The sequence below is a fragment of the Ceraceosorus guamensis genome (genome assembly GCF_003144195.1).
Source record: "Ceraceosorus guamensis strain MCA 4658 unplaced genomic scaffold IE81scaffold_12, whole genome shotgun sequence".
Classification (NCBI taxonomy): domain Eukaryota; kingdom Fungi; phylum Basidiomycota; class Exobasidiomycetes; order Ceraceosorales; family Ceraceosoraceae; genus Ceraceosorus; species Ceraceosorus guamensis.
The window spans coordinates 227,811-251,477 of NW_020290007.1; the positions used below are offsets into that span (position 1 = coordinate 227,811).

Below are 23,667 nucleotides of genomic sequence, written 5' to 3' on the forward strand. Positions count from 1 at the left end.
GTTGCCGTCTTCAGCGCTTCAATTCCACACCTTCGATATCCCAGCCGTCTCCCACATCCAGTGTACACCATTTCGCCGAGATGCAATCGGCATACTTTGAATTTCGACCTTTCCTCGGCGCGCTTTGAGCAATCCAGCAAGCTTGTGACCATGCATGGGACAGTAGGTGTTGTGACATGTGCCGGAGATGCTAATTGCCATTCCTCAAGCTGCGTTGCGTCACGTCGGTCAACTCTAGGCGGATGGACAGGCTGTGGCTTATGAGATTGCGGTTGGCACCAGCAATGGCGCGCGCACTAGAGCTACGGACGACGAGGTAAGGCTGCAGGTGATGCATCCGCGATGCCTACCCAGGAACATGACTCTGCGTTCAACAGTTGTCGATGGCGTGCCAGAAGTGGAAGGAGGGCGAGGAGAGGCGAATACATTTCAACATCATCGCCTCTCCAGGCCAAATTGCACTCGCCGCCTCTGCTGCAGACCTACGGTGTGCAAGCACGACTATGAGTGCGAGCTGGTCCGCGCCTTGGAAGGATTGTATCAGCTGCAGGGCCTCAGCATTCCGCCATCACCGTCTTCCAGCAGTCGTCTCACCATAGCTGGTCCTGCTGACGAAGCTTGAACACTGCCACGGTGCGACGAGGTGCCCTGCGCGCGCACCGCCTCACCTACCATGACTTGCGACCGCGCCGCCCTGGCTCATGCGCGAGCCGGACCGTTAGACTTGCATCCAAATGCACGAGCACAGCGAGACGGCAACCTAAGGCATGAGGCAAATTCGTGGCCCAAGAGCACGCAACTCGAGGCCTGACAGTCTTGTAGCCCTTCAGCACATCCTGAACCCACCAATCAAGCTGGCAATGCACGAGCGCGCGAAGCCCTTCGTCAATTGCGAAAAGTGCGCGTTACGAAAGGTATAAAGCGGTCAATTCTTCAGCCATACCTCTTCCTTCCCGACCACATCCATCCACCCATCCATCCTCCCTTCCTGGCTCTCTTCCCTTCACCTTGCCTCCTCCGTCTCGACCCGCCCTGCACCCCAACACTCTCGCCTTCGACGTCGCTATTCATCGCATCCACCTCTCGCATCGACACGCACCTTCGACATCGACACACAGCTTCGGCATCCACATCCACAACCTTCGACACCGCTGTGAATGACCGACTTCGCCAGCAGACGCCTCCTTCGGCAACAGCATCGTACACTTCCTTCTCAATCGCAGCGCATACGATAGGTGAGTAAGGTCGGCGGTGAAGTGGATGTTGGGGAAAGGGACGCGGGAAACTTCTTTATAGGGGTCTCTGTCGGTGGGCATCGTCCTGAAGCGGATCTGAGGCACGAAAGCTCAGCTTGGGAGATTGTGACTGGAGGATCGGGCTTACGTCCGGGGAGGCGTTGGGAGACGTTCCTCGGATGCCGATCATGAAAGCACTTTGCACTTCTTGGCTGACCTCTCACTCGGTTTACACCAGTCTCTTTCCGTTGCTTGACATCCCGACAGTATCATGCCACATGTCCGTTGCCTTCCCTCTGCGCTGCTCTTACTCCTGTACCTACCTTTCTCATCAATGAATCTGTTGTGTGCCTGACTTTCATGTGGTTGCTCCCGACTGGCTTTGCTTTCGGGTCACAGACATTACCAGTCGACTGGATCTAGTGTCATCATTGATTGAGTGTACATGTTGTTGTGTGTGCGAAGATCGATATCACGAGGCAAAGTGCATGCTCTTGCCAGTGCCCAAATCGCTGCGATTCCTGCTAGCAGACACCTCGGATGGATCCTTCTTCTGCCTCTTTTCCTTCTTGCGGGGACGTTCAGCCGCACGCAGACCGGTCTCTTTGGGCCTTGGCGCATCCAGCACGGACACAGCATTGTCATAATCGAACGCTTTGAAGTCTGTCTTCGGCTTGCGCATGGAAGCAGCCCCACTGGTCTGTCCGAGTCCATTCAACTTTGCCAGCGCTTCCAACTCGGCAGCTTCTTCGTTCGCCGACTCCTCTCTGGCTCTCTTCGCTGCGGCCTTTTGCTCTGTCGACCACTTTGCTTTCGTCTTCTTCTTCTTGCTCACTTGCACGATGTCACCCAAAGCATCATCGTCGTAAGAAGAGGTACCTCTCGATGAGCCCTGAACACCGGATTGCAGTGGCGATTGCTCATGCGAAGCAGGCAACTCGACCCGTTCCACCGAAATTGATTCGACGGGATTTCGGCCATTGATACGCTCGTTTGATTGCGGAGCAGCATCCGTAGATGCGCTAGGAATTGGCTGGTCGGAAGTAGTATGGGCTGCTGTGGCTTTGCTACCTCCAAAAAGCCTGGCCAAGACGGAGCCGAAGCTAGCCTTGATACGCTGAGACTGGTCGGGGCCTGCTAGACCAGATGTCGGTGACTGCGACGGTAGACCCTTGACAGGACGAAGAGATGCGGATGCATCGGTGTGGGATCGATGTCCAAATAGCCAGTGTGGCCCAGCACGACTCTCGCTCGGCTCGTGAGCTGCAAGTGTGGGTCGCTGTTGGTTCAGGTGAGTTATGCCGTCATTCGTCGTAGTGAGCTTATCCCACAAAGCTGTGACAACGCTTGGTGCGGGCGCTGCGTCGTCGCTGTCCGAAGATGAACTCCCGCTTTCGCGTTTGGAAGACGAAGAAGAGGAGGACGGAGAAGACGGTGTAGAAGGAGCAACAGCAGCGACGGGCAGGCTAACCCTAGCAACCGCTTCACCAAGCTCCTCCTCAGCATCAGCACCTGCGGCCAACTTAGCCCTCTCCTTGGCTTCTTTCGCCAATTGAGCTTCTTGGTATTGGAACAGTTCAGCTCGGACCTCCCTCGCAATGTCGGCCGATCGGTGCTTTAGACCTCTACCGATAGCATTGGTCACATCTTGCGCCGTGCTGAGCGCTTGCGATGCTATGTTGACGAGGTGAACAGCGCTCAAGACGTATCTGCAGGTTCGATCGAGGCAAGGTCAGCATGACGATTGTGATACCCTAACGTATACGCGAGCAGCTCACCTGGGGCTCTCGTCATCCGCTCTCGCAGCGCGATCTCTCCAGTCATGCAGCCTTCGCACCAATCTCTCGGTTCTAGCAAGCCCATCCACGCCGCCTTTTGCGTAACGTTCCGCGACATTCGCAGCCTCAAAGCCGCCATGTTTGAGCCACAACGCTTGCCATCCTTCTCTACCCTCGCCCGCTGGATCCCAAACCTCCTTTGCAAAAGTTCGTGCGGCTGTTCGCTTGCTCCTTTCGAACACGTTGATGATGTTGTCCTTCTTGCCGAGCACAGGAATACCTTCGACTTCTGCTTGGGCGAGTTCCGTACGCATAGCGTCGTAAACGTAGAGCAACGCGTGCGTGTCTGCGCGAGCGTAATAGAGCATCTGTCGCGGCAAAGGTCGGATACGCCAATCTGCCAATTGCCACCTCTTGTCTGCTGTGAAGCCCGTGTAGCGGTCTAAGAGGAAGGCGAGACTCTTCTGTCGCAGACCAAGGGCAACGGAAGCGTGATATGTATCAAAGAGCCCGACGAGGTACAAGCTTAGATCTCGCTGCAGCCAAAGAACATCATGCTCTGCTCCGTGTAGGACCTTGACCTTGCTGGGGTTTGCAAAAGCTGTGTTAAGCCGGTGACACTGCGCTCTGACCTCGGGCACTAGTGGGTCGATGATGTAGTCGCCCCATCGTGTTGATAGCTGCACCAAAGACACTAGACCCTGATACGACCTGTAATTGTGATGCTCGACATCGATCGCAATTTCCTTCACTCGATTCTCTTCCAAATGTGTTTTCAACGCCTCCAACTTCTCCAAAGAATCCACGAAAGTCAGGTCTTTGGCGGGGTCTTTGCCACTGATAGGCGGTGGTGGCTTTGGCTCTGCAGGAACTTCTAGAGCATGGCCGGGCACTTTGAATGCGTGAATCTCGCGGAAGTACGGGTTCTCCTCTGGTCTGCCCTCTGCGCAATACATCCCCGCTCGAGGTGGCTGAATGGGTGCGCCTGCCACAGGCTGGGGCGTCTCCTCCAGCGGCACCAGGGCGTGTGGTTTGTGCTTCAGCGTGTGATGCCAGGGTGTTTCTCGGGAGTTGTCAGGCTTGGCCCATTTGTTCTGCGGGAGTGGCGAAATGTTGGCATTCAGGATGTGCGGAGGAAGAGGCCCATCTCCAAACTCGTCATCTTCAATCCCTTTGCCCGCTGCCAATTCGGAAGAGCGCGCTTGAGACTGCGAAAACGGTCTCAAGCCGTTGAACTCGTCCAAGCACTTGTCTGCTCTTTCCAGTAGCCTATCCACGACATCATCGATGACACCGGGTAGCCTGTCACTATCAATGGCGGCCTCGTCCAGCTCTTCTCCCTCCTCGATACCTCCGGTGGCGATCAGCAACCTATTGAGCAGCGTGTGTATCGAGATCGAAGTGTCTCGAATGATCGATGGCAGCTGACGATTCAGCGTGCGGTGGAAGGTGAGATCAGAGGGGCCAGGCAGTGAAGCGGCTTGGTTGGTGGGCGGCTGGAGTGCAGCTTGCAGAGTGCTCAGGTACTCTGTAAGCGCAGTCTCCGGAGACGGTGCTGGAGGCATTGCGAAACAGGGACAGAGTCCCAGTGAGCGCGCTTGAAAAAGCGACTCTGCTTGTTACTTTCGAGTACTGCGAAGCGCGGCTGTGGCTGACGCTTCCAAACACGGCGACTTGGCTTTCCTGGATCTGACGTGGGGTGTATGCGCTGAGTGATGCTGCAATGCCAGGGCTATGGGCTGCGATGATCGTAGCTGGTGTCGCAGCCGTTGACTTGTGCCTTTGAGCGACCCCGCTTGCTCTAATCTCAAAGCGAGACCTGAGCTGTCGTCGTATCGCCGCGGTGGATGGAATGCCTGTAGCAGATGAGTGAGATGCGTGCACAGCAGCGACACATCTGGAGTTTTGCGAAATCCTGATAAATCACGCGAACCAGACAATTTATTCCTCTTATCGTACGATAGCTTTTCGTCGGGATCCTCTGGCCAAGCTTCGGGCTCCTAGCGCGTGTGAGCGCGCGTTCCGAATCAAGAATCGGAATCTGTGCTCCTTCCTCTAGCCGAGCAGCGATCACGCATCCTGGATCAACATCGTTCAAGAAAGCACGTTGTGCATCTGTACAAGAACACCATCACCTACATCTACCCCGATTCGCGAGGCATCAAGAGCTTCCTAGCGGGTGATGAGACTAACGACTGGAGTCAGAGTGCCGTGGGTATTGGCAAGGGTAAGCATGTGATCATCAGCATTCAATGACACGCAGCTTCAGATTCGAAACTTCACCCACGCAGCGCAATCCGAGCGCCTATATCAAGTAACAAGACGTCGTCGAGGTCGTCTTATTTGCTCGAAACAATCACGAATGTGAATGCGCCCATGAGGCGCATGTCGAGGCAGCAGCAGCAGCCATGAGAAAGGGCGTAGGCGCAATGACGGTCAGAGCCGAGGTACAGGCGCAGCAGATAGATGCATTTGTGCTGGCTGTGGCGCAGCGCTGCGCCTGCGCCTGCGCCTTTTGGGATCTTGGTATTCCTTGTTGGGCAATCACAATCGTGAATGAAAAGATAAACACAATTTGAATCACATTAATTCAGACGAAGATTGGCATACAGCCACGAATTAAGATCCGAAGAAGTCACGCGGCGCTGCACGTCGTAAGACTCACAATCAGCGGTCACGAGTCACATGTTACACAGTCACAATACGCTGTAGAGCTCCACGACTCGTGATTGTGTGTGCCGCGCGGGGCACCATGGTGCGCGCGCAAGCACTCGCACCGTGGATGGCACTCACGCTACTTGGCCAGATGCCACAACAGCACAGCGCTGTTCGCGCTCTTCAAACGCTCTTTCCCAAGTTCGCAAGCAGCAGATGCAAAGCCGCGCATACTCTGCTCTTTCATCGCCCATCATCACGAATGTTTGGGACATTACCGCCCGGAATCGTGAATGGGTTGGCGGGCCAGGCACGCTCCATCGTCCACAATCAAGGTACGGCTCCAGGTTGCTGTGCTTGGCACCGCACCACTCGTTGCAGCACTTGGACTGGAATGACGTCGCCCAGCTCCATCGGGCTCAGAGTCGACGTTCGACCAAGCGAGCGCTTCAGTAGACTCGCGAGCTCGAGGTTCATGCTCCACCATTATCCTCCCCTTGCCCCGCGATGATCGAGCCCATGGTGGGCATGCAGACGCCGTCAGCGCCTGGGACATGCTGCCTCGCTCCTGTGGCACCGCTTGGCCAAGCGACCGCTCGAGATGAGATGACTCCTCGCGTGATCCCAATTGCAAGTCGCTCACTCTGCCCACTCTCCTGTCCTCCCCTCAACTTCTGCGAGCTTGAAGAAGCGATGTTGCCAGCTGGACCTGGCACTTGCAAACATTGCCCTGACCTGTGCACATCCTCCTCTTGATCCTCCGCCTCCTCCTCCTCTCCATCCGCACTCACTGATCCTGCACGGGCTGGCCTGTGTCAAGTCAAGTCATAGCGCCAACTCCCACATTCACCTCCAATCACCAAATCCGGCTGGACCGCACTGCTGACATTTCCTCGCTCACTTCCATCCCTCCAGCAAAGTGCTGCTCATTGCACCTCTCAGGAGCGCCTTGAACGAAGCAGGTAGCCCAACACTTGAGCCAGCACTTGCTCATCTTGCTCGCGCAGGTCGCGTTGCCCTCTTGACCCAGCATGCGGCTATTCAGCAGACCAAGAGCTGTAGCAACAGCTCTCCTGGTCATGCTGCACCACTGCTTATCCGGGCCCATCATGCACGGTCCATCCAATCTGCGCTCGTCGCCAAGCAGCTCCAAAGCGGCAGACATCGAACTTAGATTCGGTCTCGCTTCTCGATTGGCCAGCTCTGTGGGTGCCAGGGCTGTGCGCATCGGCGCTGGCAAACCCAAATCGGGCTTGATCGCTTTCGTGAGTGAGCAGTGGACCGACGATGCAGAGCCTCGTCCGCTCGTCAGACGTGCGTGAGTATGTCTTGAACGTGCTCCTCGTCGTCAGGTGTGGTGCAGAGGCGCTGACACTTTCATCGCTGAGATGCAACCTGCCCTTCATCGTGAACAGCTTCATCGTCCTTCATGGACAGCATCGCGATCCGCATCGTTCCTACAGAGCTATCAAAGCTGCCGTTGGAAGGCGTCGAGATTGCCTCATCATCGCTCCAGGCTTCTTCACCAAGGTCGATCCAATGTCCAGAGCTGCAGAGCTAGTGTGGGATTTCAGACCAAGAAACGAGGCGGATTGGGAAGCCAAGTGGCAAAGCGGTCACGATGCATCTACGGGGGCAAAGCGCGTCAGCGCATTCGACGTGTTGGATCACTTGCTTCGACGATTGGTTTTATCTGGCACGTACCCCAATTTGGAGAGGATCACTTTCAGCGGACATAGTGCGGGAGCTGGAATGCTGGCTCGCTACTCTTACCTAGGAGGAGCCGAAGCTGCTCTAGGAGCGGCTACCGGGCGTAGGGTCAGAATTAGATACGTGCTAGCAAATGCTCCTTCCAACCTCTACTTCTCCGATGATCGACCAATCGACTGGTCTATGCACGCCAAAGCAGCCAAGGACAAGTGCAAAACGCTGCATACTTGGAGGTACCAAATTCATGGCGATGTACCGCGATATGTCAAGGCTGGACTGACCAAAGACAGGTTCGAAGAATGGGCAAAGATGGACATCGTTAGACTCTCGGGAGATGAGGATGTGCATCACGAGATGGACACTGGGGATCAGAGCTGCGCTGCTCAAGCTCAAGTGAGTATGTATCCACTGGCCGCGGATGCATGTCGAGTTTGATCCCTTGGGAGTGATCCGAGCTCCAACGCTTCGTACAGGGCGGCATGAACAGGCACGATCGCAATCTAGCCTATTGGGCCTATCAGAACGCATTGGCTGGCACACGGATGGATCTCTCTCCCTACCTTCCCAAGGAGAATTTGGACACGTTGCAAAAGAACCTCGAATCGAGAAGAGTGGATCACTTTCGCCATCGCTTCTCCATCGTACCCGGCGTAGGTCACGATTGTCACGACATGTTCAATTCCCCTCTTGGCATTTCTGCGCTCTTCGATGAGGAATTTGTCAGCGGACCTCCACCTGCTGTTCCGCCACCAGGCGCCAAATTGGTGGTCGCGTACGATGCGCTCATGTCGACCAGACCTCAGCCGTCAGGCTTCTTTGCAAAGTTGATGCATGGCCTCGGAGAGTTTTTCAAGAAGCTCTTTGGCAGGCATGAACACAGACGTCCTGCCTCTCACACGCCTGACCCACCTCCTCTCAAAGCCAAGCGCGCAAATATCGAGCGAGAGCGCTACCCGATGCCTGGGTGAGTCTGGCACCATCGACTGTAGTTCAACGCGGTGCTCAGTGGTCACTCCGGCGCTGGTCGGGTCTGCGACGAGAAGCATGCAACGTCCTTGCGATTTATCCTCAAAGCGGATTCAAAATGTACTCGAATCGATATCATTTGCTACTGCCTGCATCTCAAGAATGCGATGCAGCGCTAATAGTTGCGGCAAGGTGTCTAGCCCGGTACCGCTGCAGGCCGCGAATGCCTCAGTGAATCCTCTCACGGAACCTCGGGTCTCTAAGAAGCAGAACGAGACAGTGTCAGCTTGCTCGAACGGGCGAGAAAGACGAAGAGACGTGCGCACCTTTCTATTTGCGCCCTCTTGTTTCTTCGCTGCTCCTCAGCCTGTGCATTGATCTTTTCCGCTTCAGCTGACTCCGGAAATTCGATGCGCCTGCAGAAGATAGGTTGAGCGTGAGAGGTGATAAGAAAATGAAGGTCGTTGTGCGCAAAGCGCCGCAGAAGTTGACAACTCACCAATATCCTTCGGGAGTAGACGCAGGAGGCCCGTAAGCACGATGGCGGCTCGTCTGTTGCAATTGAGCTTGACGATCCTCGGGTCTAGCATGCGGGCCTACAGCCTCGTACCACTGACGTCCAGTGGGCAAACGGCGCTTCGTGAGCCGTCAGACCTCCGACTCAGCAAAGAATCCGATGGCTACTCACAGCTGCGCAGCAATGACAGTCATATGCATGCAAGCTCTTGCGCGCCTGCTTGCCTCTCACCACTTCTTTGTGGGGAAAGGCGACTCCGCCATTCTGCGCGGGATCGATCTCAAAATCCTGATTGATGGTGCGTGTGGCACCTCGCCTATGCATGCCATTCGAAGCGTGGTGTCAGATCGGCGCTCTGGCTTGCTTAGAAGGAGAGAAGATTACTCACAGCTCGTTTGCATATCTTCCGTTGCCTTTGAACTTGTTCGGATTACGTGCCAGCTCTTCGACCTCCTCTCTACGCTTCTCACGCCTCTGTCGCCTGAACTCTTCCTTCTGCTGCTGCGCGTCCGCAATGTCCAATTTGATGCGTTTGCGAGCCGAATTCGACTCCGGTCCATCCTTGTCGACCTTCGCAAAGGCGGCTGGGCCGAGCTCAAGATCTATGAAGCTGCTCGTCTTAGGTAGAGGGGAGACGTTCCGCGTAATTTCGTCAAGTATTGGCCGACCGATGGCGACATGCGGCACGCTGACGATAGCGTTGGGGGTGCGAGGAGTCCTGGTACTTTTGCGCGCCTCTTCGCTGTGATCTTCTGGAGGGGGTCCGAGCGTAGCGACTACGGCGCCTTTCGGTGAAGCGGCTCGAACAGCCGAGACGTCAATTTTGGTCTGCTCAGGCTCGACATCTTCCTCATCGCTCGGCAGGCTCCGGTCGCGCCCTTGCCTCGTAGCCTCAGGCAGTGGCGAAGGAATGCTGCCATCCGCCCGGTGCTGTTCTTTGGAACGCGTTGGGTTCTTCTTGCGCTGCTCACACTGCGGATCTTTGGAAAGTGGTGTACGGAGATGTTGGGGTTTGCCAAAGTCCTCTGCAATTTGAGGCGGTGAGCGCGCAGGCGTGACCTCGTTTGCAGCAACCTTCTTGTTCTCGCGTCCACAAGCTGACTGGCGGGCATCTGTATGCGTTCGGGATCTGACGGTAACGTTTACAGTCCTCGACTGAAGCACCTCATGCGACGGAGAGACAGGTTTTGAGGGGGACACAGACTTGACGCATGGCGAAGCCATCTCGCATTCTTGAATGTCATCTCCATGACCCTCAGGATTGTGATCATGAAGGTTGGTGATGCGCGCCTCACCGGCACCCTGTGATCCACCAACATCATCCATACTTCTGGGCACGAAAAATGGGCCGGAGCATCCAACCCGAGTCGGGTCCAGTCCAAAGTGGCGCAGCATCTTGCGATCAGCAGAGCTCAGCGTCTCTTTAGACTTGCCCGAGGTGGAAGCTGCTTGAGGGCTCGTAGCAGCCTCGTTGGCTTCTTTCAGCTGTCGAGCGGTTTGCTTGACGTGAGCTGACATCTCTACATCACGTTGATCGCTGGTGGAAGATCTGCTGCCTTTGCGTATGGTGCGAGGTGTGCATTGCTCCTCGCTATTGCCAATCTTTCGGTTTGGGTCCACCTTGCTGAGCCACCAAGCCTTGAATGATCGCCAGCCCTCTTCATGGCGCTTGTGATCCGCCACCATCTGTTCGTGTTCCGCCTTCAGAGCATCATGGTCCTTCTTCAGAGCACAAAATATGCGTCTCCCATGATCTAACTGACGCCTGTGAGTCTCTTCCAAACGGCGTGCAGTCACCTCGACACCTTCCAACTTGCCCTTCAGAATCGAGTTCCTCTGTTGAAGCGACTGCTCGGACGCCGTCAGCGTGTCGATAGCTCCACGCAACTCTTGAATTTGTCTGTTTTGAGTTGCGACGATTGTCTCGATTTTACGCCATGTCTGATCTGAAGTTGCCTTCACCGACTTCAGATCCATCAGGGGCGCATGTGCGCCGTCTCCTGGGCCCGTTGCCGCCGAGTCGGTCATGATACGCGGTCCGCGTTCGACGACCTCCGTTTGGCAACGGAGGGCCATAAAGCGGGTGGAAAAGATTTGGAAGTCGCACTAGGGCTCCATCATCTCCACTGTGCAGACAGTATCTTCACGTAAGAGACCGATAAGATGGCCAGCGACGGGCCTCGGGCGACAGCGAATGAGGATCGGGCTGAGTTGTGAGCGAGTCACGAGTAGGATGATGAGGTAAGGACGAGCAAGAGGTGCTGGCGTGCATGCATGCAGCAGTAGTTGCCAGTATCTTTGAACTGACGCGCCGCGCTGATCCGCGTGTGTGGGCCTCCGCGTGTCTCGCCTGTGCGGGGCCCTCTGCCGTCAATTGACGTGTGTCACGGCTTGATCATGGTCAAAAGTGTGCGTGAGTGCCGACATTCCACACGTGACTACGAATGCTCTCTCACTCACTCATCCTCCATCTCCGATCTCCTGCGCGGCCGCAGCCCTTCGCAACACATTCAGCTTCGTAGGTCAAGCCGTCGCGGATAGGGCCCCAAAGCAGCCGAACGACCCGACGCCAGTACCAGCTCTTTTAAGCGCCTTGCACAGCCTCTCAACCTGAGCGCGTCGCAAGCAAATGACTCACACGAGCGAAGAGCAAGACAGTTCGCTACTGAGAGATCAGATACCAATCTCATTCCGATGAACTACGTAAAACAGGGGGTCATGGCAACAGGATTCGTAGACAGGGATAGGATGCGTGACTGGAGAAGACGTGAAAATGTAGCATGCACTACAATGACCTTTTGTTACGAACGCGCACTTGAGATGAGCAGCAGGCTCGCCGTGGCCCATGCAATCATTTAAGCGTGAGACTTTTCATCGTGTGAGCTGCGGTCGTCGTTCGAGCTGGTAGCTGCACCTTTTACATCGGTTGCGTCCATGGCGATACCAGCAGGCAAGTTAGCAAGGCGGTCGGTCTCGCGGTCGATTCCTCGGAACAAGAACCAAGTGAGAACTCCCGCAATAGCGCTGAGAAGTGCGCAAGTGACGTATTGCCAGACGAGAAGGGGGTCCACGGTGAGAGGAAGGAGAGCCTGTTGGAGAGCAGCCCCAAAGGCGTTGGTGAGGAGGAACAGAGACATGACGATGGACTTCATGTTCTTGGGTGCGAGCGTAAAGGCGACTTCAAGACCAGTGATGGAAGCAAAGACTTCGCTCAGTCCGACGAAGACGTACGGGACGGTCTGAATCCAAACATTGAGATTGGTCTCGCCTTCCAAAAATCCAGGTCCTTCAACATTGTCGCATTCCGTAGCGTAGTCGCCGCAAGGAGAGCGTTGATAGATGTAATGTTGTATGACGGCTGCTGCGACCATGGACGCAGCGCCGCAGGCGAAACCTGCGACTATGCGCTTGATGGGAGAGAAGTTGATCTTGAGCTTGCGCATGAAAGGGTAGATCACCAAATCGAAGAGGGGCACAAGGATGATGATCGAGATCGGGTCCAAATTGCTGATGACCTCGTTAGGAACGCCGTTCTTCTTCATGTTGTACGCCTGAGAGATCAAGTTGCTACTGATTTGGTTGTAAGTGATCCAGTACAGCGGGTAGAGGGTAAAGACCTGGCAAGCTTTGATGGCCTTGCGAACCTCCTCGACCCAGGTATCGTCGAAAGTCATCCACGATGGACGCTGTTCGGCCACGATGCGGCTTGGCTTGCCCTTGCTCCAGAAATCGGCGGCGGTCAGGTTCTTGTAGAAGCGCACCGGATTCCACGAGAATGTGCCCTTCATGCAGAAAGCGATGAGGCGGCAAGACTGTTCAAGGACGGATCCGTTTGGTGGATTCTTGATGTAGTAACGGCTACCGAATGCCATCACTGGCAAGCAAAGCGCGAAGACGGCCGTAGGAATCAGGTATCCCTGCCAAAAGCCGTGCAATTTCTCGGTGTAGCTGATAGACACTTGACCAACCACGGCGCCGATGTTGATGAACAGGTAGAAGTACGCAAACAGGCGACCAGTGGTGAGCGCTGGGTCGACGATGACACGCTCCCCGCTGGGAAGAGTGCGCAAGTGCTGCCGATCCGTGGGCACTTGCTCGGCAATCAAAGGGGAAATGTTGGACTTGAAACCACCAGTACCAAGGCCCATGATGATGATTGCGAGCCAGAACACTCCATAAGCACCTTGAGGGTTGTTGACAAGCAAATCGGGCGCGGCTGATCCGATCAGAATGACGTGTCCAGCGATGGCGATCAAGACACTAAGAACGATAGCTTTGTATCTGCCAATGTACTTCTCGGCAATGTATGCACCAAATAGAGGACAAACGTAAACCCAGAATGTGTTGAAGGTGGTACCCGCAGTAGCGGCTTGCTGTCCTCTGCCCAAAGCCCCAGGCTGGTCGTCAGGATTGACAGGAGCCCCTGTCCTGGACCCCTCAGGCAAAGGCTGCTGAATGAAATTTTGAAAAACGACAGTCGTACCGTAGTAGCTAAGACGTTCCGCCAGCTCACAAAAGGAGATAATGTACGCGGTCCAGGGAATCTTCTCGGGGACACGACGCAAGTTCTTGCGGTCTTCGTCTGTAGGAAGGGGGCCATACTCATCATCGCTCACAACGGCCTTTTCCAAGGGTGCAGCGGGCTCGAGGTGACCAAGGGGATGGACGTCAGACTTGAGTCCGCTCTGTTGAAGATCTGCCTGGTGGATGTTGTTGGCCAGCTCGGCCTCAGCAGCAGCAAAGGCATTGGTTGCTTGCGCCATTTTGGAGGGGAGTCTGTGGGGAAGAGGAGAAGTGAGGTTGCTAGGGTAGGGATGAGATAGAGCAAGTAGAAGAGGGAAGAGGAATGGGGGGCGAGGAGGGGAAGAGCGTCGATGACTGCACGCGAAAGTGTGCTGTGGGGGAAAGTGGAAAGCGCAAGATGGGCAAGGTCGCGCTTCTTATGCTGGAGAAAGAAGGATGATGCCTATCTTCGTGCTCACGCGACAAGGTTACCGGCCGCATGATCTCAGTGGCGGCACTAATCTTCAGGGCATCTCACTGATTGCAACTCTTTTCTGAAGCACACCGTTCCACCGCCCATCTAATTCCTAGTCGGCACAATCACGATTTGTTGGAATCCACACGGCGAAGCGGTAGGAAAAGTGGTCATGCGTACGCACGCGACTTGGACCGTCTTCGCAGTCTCTGACCCAAAATGGCGTGCGATATGGGTAAGCGTGGACGACGCGTTAGAAGCTAGGCGATTGCCGAGTCGGCGTTCAGTAGCACTTGGCGTGGGGTCGCATTCGCGATGCCGCTGTACTGTCTCGTGAGCTGAGAGATAGGAGCAGGCCCGGCCCGGTGTGAATGGACGACGTCGACTGCTGGTGAACTGCTTTCGCGCTCTTCACATGTATTGTGATTGCTGCACGGCTTGCAGCAGCTGACGGCAAAGCAGCAAGCGCAGATACCGCGTATCTGCGTGATAAGTGCAGCAACACCAACGTGGATGCGCGCCGCGGCGCTTCAGCTCGGCGTCGCTGATCCCGCCGTTTTGACCGGCGTCTGCTGGGACACTGCTTTTGTGCCTGCGGCCCGGCGGCAAGGCCGGCAGCGCTGCGGTGTTAGGAGACAACTTTTTGTCTTGCAAGTCGTGAGTGCCATGGCATCAGCATGAAATGCTGCCCAAGCACCGAGCAAGCGCGCTCACGCCGCTAAGCGAACACGGACAAACCTACTAAGCGACTCCATGAGCACGCAACCGCCTCGCTTTGCTCGATCGCACTCTGACTCGCGAGTTGCTTAATTGCAAGGACGAATCACAAACGCCGCATTTGCTGGCGGGACCTTACAGCCGGCCTGCAGCTCAAAGCACCTCACTATTTGAGGACCTACTTGGCGACACTAACCGTGTGGTGCGCCAGGCGGGTCAAGGTCGACTGTGCCTCCTACAACAGCAGCAACAGGAACCCAACTCGTCCGCATCAGGCCGATTGACAGAACTAAGGGCCGCGCGAGTCGCCTCGAAAGCGGGGAACGCAGGGGCAGAAGCTGGACGGAGAGCTGGTGCTTCTTTACTACTGTATTGGTCCTCTCGGTCGACCTGTCTGTCAGGCACGGTGTAGACCACTCTGACTATCCAAGTTGGCCCCACACCCTCGACCAATCGGCCAATGCGACGGCCATCCACTATGTTCACGACTGATTTGCGTACGCGCAGATCAGACGATGATGACCACGACAGCGTTTTAGAAAGATCGATTCGTTTCGATCGTTCACAATAAGGTATGCATGCCTCATCCAGCTGCTGTGATGCTGCTTTGTAGCGTGTTCTGCTCGTACTTCGCCCGGGCTGCGATCCTGGCTTGCTGTATCGTCAATAGCGATTCGTCCTGGCCTAGAAGCTGACAGGCTCGACTTGTAGCGTTGGGAGAGCAGCGGGATACGGACTTCTTATCTATCGTGACCGTCAACTCACCACTGTGACTGCTGACGCGTCCAACCTCGCTATCTATGAGAAAGGGTTTCGTCGAGCGCGCAACCACCGCTACGCCACGCGCGCTGAGCAAAAGCTTCCCATGCCTGGTGCGTCGTAACGAATAATCCGTAAAAGCGAATGCCCAGCTACGACTGTGAACTCAGGTTATTCGGCGTGAAGTGAGATAGGCGGTCTATCACGCGGTCCGCAGAGCTCTATTCTCATCCGCCGAACTCCGACGGGGCGGGTGCGGAATCTTTGGTGTTGAGATGGAGTCATTCTGATTGACGATTCATCAAACTTTCTCTCACAAGGTGCCTGGCCTGACCTCGATGCCCCGCACGGACGATGGACACCGCCGGACCGCAAGACCTCCGCACATTTGCGACAGCGTTTGATGAAGGGATTGCGCTCCGCCTACATCAGGTCTACATCTGTCGAGAGCTGGCGGGTGGTGCTGATGTGAATGCGCGTCAAATCAAGATGCAGCCATTAGCAGAGCGACGATTTGCGAGAGCAAAGGATAATGCATCATGCATCTTAAGACTTCATGCAGCAGAACTGCATGTGTACGGCGCTTGCTCCGGTGGAAGACCCGCGGCTCACCGGCCGCGCAGCACGGACGCGATCGTGCGCACGAAGGGCTGCTGTTGGATGCGAGCTCGAGAATAATCCTTTAGACATCAGACGCACCTTCCATTTTCGTTCTTCAGTCGTGAGATTGTCCGCGTCCGACACCAGTCAAAGAAGCATGTCAATCTCCTTCCTCCCCCCTCGCGTCATCATCCATAAGCCCCCACCACTCGACCTACACGCACACAAGCGGTCATCTGTGGACACTCTGAGCGGTCGTAATGCGCATGTACACAAGCCTATCTCGCGCGCTTTCAGCACCTACCGTCTTGGGCCGATGGCCGATGGTCAGGGCAACATCTATCTGTTGGTTTGTCCTCATGCGGGGTAAGATGAATATGTTCAGCGTTCCTCCAGTCTTTGGCCCTCTCGAGCTGGTACAGATGAGGAGGACATGACTGAAGCGAGCGCTGCGATGGAGCAGTTGATCTGCCCATTCGATTTGCAAGCTACTGGCTGTCATGCCGCCCAACGATCGAGCTGTCTGTGCGCTGCGATGGGACGAGCAAGTTGGATGAATGCATCATGTTGACCGAGCCCGCTTACCACACACCCACTCGACAGATCGCTTGCTGCTTCAAATGGAGACACAGCGAATGCGATACCTGCTGACGTCTCACCTTCAGCCACACCTCCATTCTCCGCCATCACAAACATTTAGCATAATCAGCTTCTTGGGCAACATGCGGCTCGAGAATCATTTGTGGCTTGAGGCACGATCACCACAGATCGGCGATAATCCGGCCAATGTAGGAGGAGGAGACTCAGCAAGTGGACCTTTGCCTGGCGAGCTATACTCGAGCATCGACGCATCGCCCGAGGCGACGGGTGTTGCGGATGGTGACGCTGCGATCCCAGGGGCAACAGGCATCGCACCACCCACTCCTACACAGCAGCCGGAGGCAGCAACGTTCAAATTGAACAACTTCATCCCGCTCTTCGTCATCATTGCTCTCCTCGTATGCTTTGCCATTGGCGGAAGAATATGGGGCCGCGTATGGCACACGCGCGTCAGCAAAGCGGCACGAAAGCAAAGGGCGAGTGAAAGGAGGGCGAGAAGAGAGGCAGAGAGAGAGCGAAGGGATACAAGAAGACAGATGCGAGAGGCCTGGGCTAGGGATGGCTATGGCGATTTTCCCGGCGGCATGAGTCCCGCCTTGGGTCAAGATGCTGCTGAGGATAGTGAAGATGAAAAGTCCCCCAAGAAGAACATCGTTGGCGGGCTTGTCGCCACATTGGGCATTCGCGATGGGGAGACTCGCCGCGACCGCAATGATCCTGATGGCGACAGCATTTACGGTGGCGCTTGGCTCGCCTCGATGCGCAGGCTTGCCGGTTGGACGTCGGTCCGACGAAGCGAGTCAGAGGTGCCGGATGAGTACACGCAATCTCCCCGCCCGAGTCACCTGAGGCACACGTCCTCGAGAGATCGGCTCAGAATGATGCGAGGCGCTCAATCGCCCGGGGCTGGCTCTGTCAACCGTCGAGCAGAACTCGGCTATGCATCGCATACGCAGCGTAGCGGCGCTAGTCGGGCCAATACAGCACGTCTGAAAGGCACTTGGGAAAGAATTAAACGTCACATTGCGGTGAGTCGTTCGCATGCAGTGCAGAGAGTACGTCGCGCACAACTCATGTCTCCTTCGCCCTTCTTGCACTTCAAAGTCAAACATCGGCTGGGGATATCAAGGTCAAGCTCCGAGTGGAGCTGAGCGTCGCGAAATTGTGGCGAGAGCTGCCGTACCCGCCAACAATGGGACGAACGTGTGGAGGAGGATCGTCTCTGGCACTCGAGCAGATCCCACAAAGCCCGTCAACAATTTGCCTCACGTGGCTTACGGGCTCCTCTTACCACCTGCTCTTGGAGATGACGGTCAGCCGTATCCAGCGGGACGAGGACCCGAATACGACTTGGAACGCTTCCCCTCCTCCCAAACTCGACATGGATGGAGGTCTCACTCTCGAACTCGCACTCCAAGCCCGCCAGCTTTGCTCGCCCCGCCAAACTCCATTCGCGACACCGTTACGGCAAGTGTCAGGAGCGCTGTGACCGCTGCATTGTCTTTCACGAGCGGCAGCTTCTCGCGAGGAACGCACGAACGCTTGGCCACGAGCGAAGACCAGCACATGGACTCTGGCAGCGTCAGAGAGACTGGAGAATTGCACTACCATGCAAATGGTCGGCGATGCTCGTTAGACGATCCCCAGCATCTGCCACCGCCAGCAGTCGTTGACCAGGAGTTGAAGGACGTTGTCAGAACATTCGCAAATGGTGGGCAGGCCCCGGTTGTGCCAGCGAGGCCGAATCCTGTGATGTGGTCACCCCAGAAGCCCTCCAGAGAGCCCATGAGAGGGGCACCACTCGAAAGGGGCTACACCGTCAACAGTCAAGTGTCCGGCTCGAATTCATCTGCGACCCATGCATCAAGAGGAAGCAATGCTCTTTACAGGTCTCACACGACGATCGACTACTCTACGCAGTCAGCTGCTTCTCCCTTCAACGGGCCAATGCTTTCGGCTAAGGACGGAACGGCCCCGGTCGAGCGCTTCACACTGACAGATGAGGGTTCTCCGGTCCCGCGGACGGCGTGCAGCAGGAACGCAACCATATCGGGGTCGCCATCATCGTCCGGTGCCGCAGGCCTGCAGCGGAGTAAGACCGGTAAGCTCTCCCGCGGAGCTACCTCGAGCAAGCGGACACTCCACAGCCAGCAGCATGCCCTTGAAAAGCCCGTCAGAAGACGGACCACCGTGAGGAGGCCTGCAGCCGAGGATCCCACGAGGCTACGGAGTATTCTCAGACCGAGCAGAAAGATGTCCGATCAGAGCAGCGAGAGCAGCGACGAGGACGAAGCAGGAGAGGATGTGCCATTCACTCAGCCTCAATACCGGCCATCGGTTCGCTCTCGGACTCGCCGCACGGCATCGATTCGTCGCGAAGACTTCGATCAAACTGCGGAGCTGGACCAGACCGTGCAGAGCTTGGCGTCGCCAACGCGATTACCGAAGGCTCCGCACTCTAGCTTTGCGGACCTCCTGGCTTTCGAAGATCACGAAGGTGTCGCAGACATCCTGCAAGAGTACGAAGAGCCGCTTTCACCGCGGTCCATGACAGCAGTGCAGGTGGACACTGCTCAAAGCGACTCGATGCGAGTCGCGGAGGGAGCCGGACCGAAACGCACGATTGCCGAGAGCGAGGACGACCTCACTGACTCTCGACGAGGTAGTTGCACCTCGCGTGGATCTTCGGAGGAGCGACGTTCATTTGGTAGCAGCGAAAGCTCGTCGAACTCAGAGTCTGGCGAGGCTTCAGGCTCCGAAGAGACTCCCACCATAATCGCAGAGGACACCACCGTTCGAGCCCTGCAAAGACCCTCGAACGCCAAGAGTCTGCACGGCGCTGCGTTGGTCGGCGATGACTACTTCGATGCAGTCAGCAAAGTTGACAAAGCAGCGCGAAATGTTGACCAGCATGTCGTCGACACACCGTCGCTCACCAGACCCTCATCAGCGGCGAACCACACGAGCTTGAAAGGTCTCTCGACCGCTGACGCAGACGGAGAATCTTCGAGCTCGACACCCACTGTCGAGCGCAGCACTCCTCAAAGACGGGCTACCATCAAAAGCAAGGCAAAATCTGCAAATAACATGGATACCATCGATGCGCCCGGCACACCGGGAACGCCTGGGACCCCAGGGACACCGGGCACACCCCTCAGCCGCCGCCGGACTTGGCAGCGGAAAAACGGCCGATGGCAGGCTACCGAGGTTGAGGAAGGTGCCGATGAACCGGTTGAAGGAGAGCGCTCACCCACGGGGTCTCCAAGTGCGCCCACCGCTCTAGCTTCGCCTATGCCACTACCTCCTCCACCGCCGGCTGCTCGGGCTCTACTCGCCGAGTCGTTCAGACCGTCGGCTCTGCCCGCTGCACTACGAATCGGTTCGCCAGCTATGACAGCTCCTGGCTCGCCATCCAAGCAGTCACCAGCACACGCGAACGTGGGCAAGAATCCAATGCTCGGTCTAGCCTCTCCTTCGAGCGTTTCTGCGAAACGACATGAGGACTTGTTCTTCGGTTCGGCATCTCCAGCACGTTCGTCACCACGAGTGCTCGCCAGCGGATTTGCCGATCGTTCTGTGGGCGCACATAAAGCTTTCGCCGGCCAATTGCATATCGCTCCAAGCGACGCCGCCAAATGCAGAACTGAAGGCGAGCCCAGCTGTCCTTCATCCCCCCAGCGTCGAGCTGCGATGGCTCGAAGGCCCCCGCGCCGATATCAAATGGCGCTCGCGAGCGGCGATGATGATGAAGAAAGCGAAGCACCCAAAGCCGGCTTGTCCAGATCCCAATCCAACCGCACTCTACTCAAACGCTCCAATTCGACCACATCCTCCGGCACTGGCTCGGACGACGTCTTCTTCACCCCTACGTCCTCTTTGCGTCGAGCCCCCACACGCTCGCAGAGCCACGACGCCTTTTCTCACGTCTCTGATGAATCTGACCAGACCGTCAAGGCAGGTCCGCGGAGTGGACTGACGCCAAAAGAGAGACATCGCATGCGCGAAACAGCCATCGACAAGGTCCAGGACATCTTGGCAACAGGCCTAGCGTCTCGCACGTAGAGCACATTTTGCGCACGCACCGGACACTTGCCTCAGAAGATCAGATCTTGCGAGGCACCTGTGTCGTCCTTCCTCGAAGGAAGAAAAGCCCATGTTGTGCCTCTTTCATGCTCAAATTTCGTACGTCTCTGTCTCGATGATGCCTTGAAGCCCGCCTCGTGGTTCTCCCCCCAACCCCCCCCATCTTGTTGTCGCTTCGTTCATCCCAGCATCTATAATGACACCATGCAATGAAGGCATCACCTGCGAAGCGCGCTACCTGCATCCCATTCATGCCGCAGAATCTGAAGCGTGCGACCCAAGCGCAGGCATAGTAGTAGCCCTTGCACGAAGCAAGAAATCTCGAGACGTTCATGACATCTCGACGCTCGTCACCAAGGCATCGCAAGCCAGTACGAGTCCATCGTATGTACATTCGAATTGATCAGCGCAGACATGGAGCATTGCCAAACAGCTGATGTAGGTGCGTGTCAAAGAGGGGAGAGAAGCTGCGCGGTCGGGAATGTCTGATCCTCTGAACAGCGTGCAGAAGTGAGGCAGAGGTTTTGCTACTCCTGCCATCGCCGACTGCACCGTCTCATCGCCTGCCTCGGCCATCCGCAATAGCCTTCCAGCCGTGTTCAAGGCTGTCGCTCCAAGGTGGCTCGTCTCAGAACTTCGTAAGAGGCAGCCTTTGCAAGCTCCTGCTCTTCCGCGTCAGATAAGTTCTGAATTTCATTCTCGTCTCGACGATGATCTGAGATTGACAAGAAGGACCGGATCAACTTTGAAGCACATCATCACAAGTGCGACTGGTCATCATGCAGTACTCACGTGTGCCTTTCATACCCTTTAAGATCCAAGATTCGTAACTTGTCTCACTACCTGAGAGGTCGACCTGATACTTTTGCACCTGTTATAGTGACATCAACGTGAGAGTGAGCTTCGCCCCAATCGCAGTGGGGACAGCTGCCTCGACTCACTTTCGAAAAACCCCACAAGAGCTTACGCCAGTAGCAAGTGGCGCTTGCGGGAGTGACATATCTGCATAGGCAAAGAAGGGCAAGTACTCAGCATCTCTGGTAGGTCGACGTCGAGCGCCCTGCTTTCCACCCACCTTTCTCTGAAGAAGGTCCAAGAATTATCTGCGATCCGCTTGGCGTGCGCATCGTCGGCTAGGAGCGCGTCCATCGTCTCTGGCAGCCGCTCCCAAGTCCTATCGTAAGATGCTTTGCCATCCCCATCATGAACCAGTACACCTTGCCCTTCGCCTTGAGGCTTGGGTACATAGACAATGTTCTGATCTGGCGACTTCCAATCTCCATTGTACAGGTGTGTCCAGTGCTGCAGCCAGCGAGGTTCATGCGTGACGATGACGACTCTGCAGTTTTGCAGGTAGCGCAGTCTTCCAGAATAAGTGTTGCCTTCTGGGAAGCCATGGAACTTCCACCTGCAGTGGTCCTCCATCGAGACTTGCGTGGAAGGATCTGCATACAAGATCGCTCAGTCAGTTCTGGTGAACACTCTCAAGGTGCGCGCCGCGCTACTCACCGCCCCAGTCCAAAGCCTTGATATCGCTCCAGTCATGACCTCGAGCAACTGCGACCAGACTTTCACGATCAGCTGTGCCGACCCTCATGCTTCCCCTCCACATAAGTTTGTTGATCTTCTTGGCCCAGCCGACTTCCTTCTCCACTCTAGCAGTCTTCTCGCGGAGCTCTTGGTATGAGCCGACGTGCTGTCAAGGTGGCGCAGAGCGGACAGTGCAGATGGTCAGCCGCAAGCTTTGCAGATTAAACTCAGGGCCGGGCACTAAGCAAAGATGCAGCTAGGCATGCAGCATACCTTTCTGATTTCCTCGTGCTTGCCATGCAGCCGTCCTGCCCTCTGAAGGTCCTGCGGGCCTCACTCACCTCTGGCCAACTCCACCAGCCATAGTCGGGCATGAGCCAGACATCTTCCAAGTCTGGAGCTCTATCCAGCGAGAATTTGCCTCTGCTGCCCCAATCCATCATGCCCATGCAAAATTCCACATTCGGTAGTCTCTCCCTACTCGTGCTGACAGCCAAGTGCAAAAGAGCAAGAGCAGCTTGCGACCGAGTAAAGTCGGATTGTTGGTAGTATTTGAGGTACATTCTGTTGTTGTAGATGACCACGCGAGCGTGCGTCCAGATGCCATCGTCGCAACTGAACTCCAAGTACTCCTTGTTGTATCTGCTCGCGACCGCGTTCACAACAGGATGAGAATTAGCATCAGCATGTGAGAGTAGATGAAGCGATCTCAAAGTGCAGGCGGTGGTTGGTGCTGCAGAACGTGACTCAAGAGCTGCACCCGTCTAGACGATGCTTGCTGTACGCGCGTATACTCACTGTTGCTTTTTTGTAAAGAATTCGACACTCCTATCGATCTCCTTCCACAATCCAGGGAAGAAGGCGTCGCACTCATCCTCGCACAGCGTCAAATCATCCTGGTTGAAATGGCTGTGGTATGTGAGATTTGTCCTCCCTGAGCCCTTGACCCACGGGTCGATATCTTGCGTTAGAGCTTCGTCCACCGAAAGACCGCCGGGAGCGATTCCCGCAGGTCCCGGTCTGCTTCCTGCTTTGCCATTCAGGCCCAACAGACCTGATGCAGAGGTGTGCAGACGACCCAACCTGGTCGAACTATCCTCTTCCGATCCAAAGACCGCAAAGAGTAGCATGAGCGATAAGACCACTGCTAGCACCAGAACCCATCGAATACGAGCTCGACCCATCGTCAAGGCTGATCGAAAGCCATCCTGCATGGCTCCTGCTGATGCTGGTACCGGCAAGCCTCCACCCGACATCTCCTAATGCTTCAATCGCGGCTTCGATGGCTGCAAGTGGGAAGCAGAATGAGCAGAAGTTGCGTGAAGCCCACGCGCAGTGCGAGCTTGTCCTGCGATAGAGCCTTGACCAATGAGCGCCTTGCTGGTATGAAGACTGCTGATTGATGCGCGATAGCGGGGCGTTGAGTGCTGGATAGACGAATTGAGATCGGAGTGTACGGGCTTGAGGGGCGAGCAATCTTAACGAAGCGATTGATCGAGAGCGACGAGAATGAGGACGACGGTAAGCTACAGTGCACTC

General features: G+C 56.0%; 6 protein-coding genes across 6 annotated transcripts; 2 read left to right on the plus strand and 4 right to left on the minus strand.

The window, feature by feature from the left end:
- Positions 1-1,654: 1,654 nt before the first annotated feature.
- IE81DRAFT_365058 (hypothetical protein) lies at positions 1,655-4,871 on the minus strand. The gene is made up of 2 exons (XM_025516910.1): positions 3,014-4,871; positions 1,655-2,944 (listed from the first exon to the last, which is right to left on the minus strand). The coding sequence occupies exons 1-2, from the start codon at positions 4,576-4,578 to the stop codon at positions 1,708-1,710; spliced, it is 2,802 nt and encodes a 933-aa protein (XP_025371473.1). The 5' UTR covers positions 4,579-4,871; the 3' UTR covers positions 1,655-1,707.
- A 1,568-nt stretch (positions 4,872-6,439) lies between these two features.
- Positions 6,440-8,615, plus strand: IE81DRAFT_29979 (hypothetical protein). Its single transcript, XM_025512206.1, has 3 exons — positions 6,440-6,986; positions 7,057-7,771; positions 7,852-8,615. Exons 1-3 carry the CDS (start codon positions 6,700-6,702, stop codon positions 8,344-8,346), a joined length of 1,497 nt encoding a protein of 498 aa, XP_025371474.1. The 5' UTR covers positions 6,440-6,699; the 3' UTR covers positions 8,347-8,615.
- IE81DRAFT_340167 (hypothetical protein) lies at positions 8,446-11,100 on the minus strand. Its single transcript, XM_025515601.1, has 5 exons — positions 9,250-11,100; positions 9,033-9,177; positions 8,844-8,956; positions 8,671-8,760; positions 8,446-8,603 (listed from the first exon to the last, which is right to left on the minus strand). The coding sequence occupies exons 1-5, from the start codon at positions 10,935-10,937 to the stop codon at positions 8,573-8,575; spliced, it is 2,067 nt and encodes a 688-aa protein (XP_025371475.1). The 5' UTR covers positions 10,938-11,100; the 3' UTR covers positions 8,446-8,572.
- Positions 11,101-11,532: 432 nt separating this feature from the next.
- On the minus strand, positions 11,533-13,714 carry IE81DRAFT_321473 (putative PTR2-Di-and tripeptide permease). Its single transcript, XM_025513350.1, has one exon. The coding sequence runs from the start codon at positions 13,622-13,624 to the stop codon at positions 11,717-11,719; it is 1,908 nt and encodes a 635-aa protein (XP_025371476.1). The 5' UTR covers positions 13,625-13,714; the 3' UTR covers positions 11,533-11,716.
- Positions 13,715-16,061: 2,347 nt separating this feature from the next.
- Positions 16,062-20,817, plus strand: IE81DRAFT_365062 (hypothetical protein). The gene is made up of 2 exons (XM_025516911.1): positions 16,062-17,543; positions 17,620-20,817. The coding sequence occupies exons 1-2, from the start codon at positions 16,473-16,475 to the stop codon at positions 20,575-20,577; spliced, it is 4,029 nt and encodes a 1,342-aa protein (XP_025371477.1). The 5' UTR covers positions 16,062-16,472; the 3' UTR covers positions 20,578-20,817.
- Positions 20,818-21,337: 520 nt separating this feature from the next.
- On the minus strand, positions 21,338-23,312 carry IE81DRAFT_287417 (hypothetical protein; the record flags this gene model as incomplete). The annotated part of the gene is made up of 6 exons (XM_025511708.1): positions 21,338-21,469; positions 21,540-21,600; positions 21,674-22,043; positions 22,108-22,294; positions 22,470-22,770; positions 22,927-23,312. 6 exons carry the CDS (start codon positions 23,310-23,312, stop codon positions 21,338-21,340), a joined length of 1,437 nt encoding a protein of 478 aa, XP_025371478.1.
- Between the last annotated feature and the right edge of the window lie 355 nt (positions 23,313-23,667).

Bases quoted from the DNA above. Each gene is read 5' to 3' on its own strand.
- IE81DRAFT_29979 (XM_025512206.1), top strand. From the start codon at position 6,700: ATGCGGCTATTCAGCAGACCAAGAGCTGTAGCAACAGCTCTCCTGGTC. The intron at 6,987-7,056 runs GTGAGTATGTCT...TTCATCGCTGAG, and splicing joins CGTCCGCTCGTCAGACGTGC to ATGCAACCTGCCCTTCATCG. The intron at 7,772-7,851 runs GTGAGTATGTAT...CGCTTCGTACAG, and splicing joins GCTGCGCTGCTCAAGCTCAA to GGCGGCATGAACAGGCACGA.
- IE81DRAFT_365058 (XM_025516910.1), bottom strand. From the start codon at position 4,578: ATGCCTCCAGCACCGTCTCCGGAGACTGCGCTTACAGAGTACCTGAGC. The intron at 2,945-3,013 runs GTGAGCTGCTCG...TCGAACCTGCAG, and splicing joins GCGGATGACGAGAGCCCCAG to ATACGTCTTGAGCGCTGTTC.
- IE81DRAFT_321473 (XM_025513350.1), bottom strand. From the start codon at position 13,624: ATGGCGCAAGCAACCAATGCCTTTGCTGCTGCTGAGGCCGAGCTGGCC.
- IE81DRAFT_340167 (XM_025515601.1), bottom strand. From the start codon at position 10,937: ATGGCCCTCCGTTGCCAAACGGAGGTCGTCGAACGCGGACCGCGTATC. The intron at 8,761-8,843 runs GTGAGTTGTCAA...TATCTTCTGCAG, and splicing joins TCTACTCCCGAAGGATATTG to GCGCATCGAATTTCCGGAGT. The intron at 8,604-8,670 runs GTGCGCACGTCT...TCTGCTTCTTAG, and splicing joins AAGAGGGCGCAAATAGAAAG to AGACCCGAGGTTCCGTGAGA.
- IE81DRAFT_365062 (XM_025516911.1), top strand. From the start codon at position 16,473: ATGCATCATGTTGACCGAGCCCGCTTACCACACACCCACTCGACAGAT. The intron at 17,544-17,619 runs GTGAGTCGTTCG...TGCACTTCAAAG, and splicing joins GAATTAAACGTCACATTGCG to TCAAACATCGGCTGGGGATA.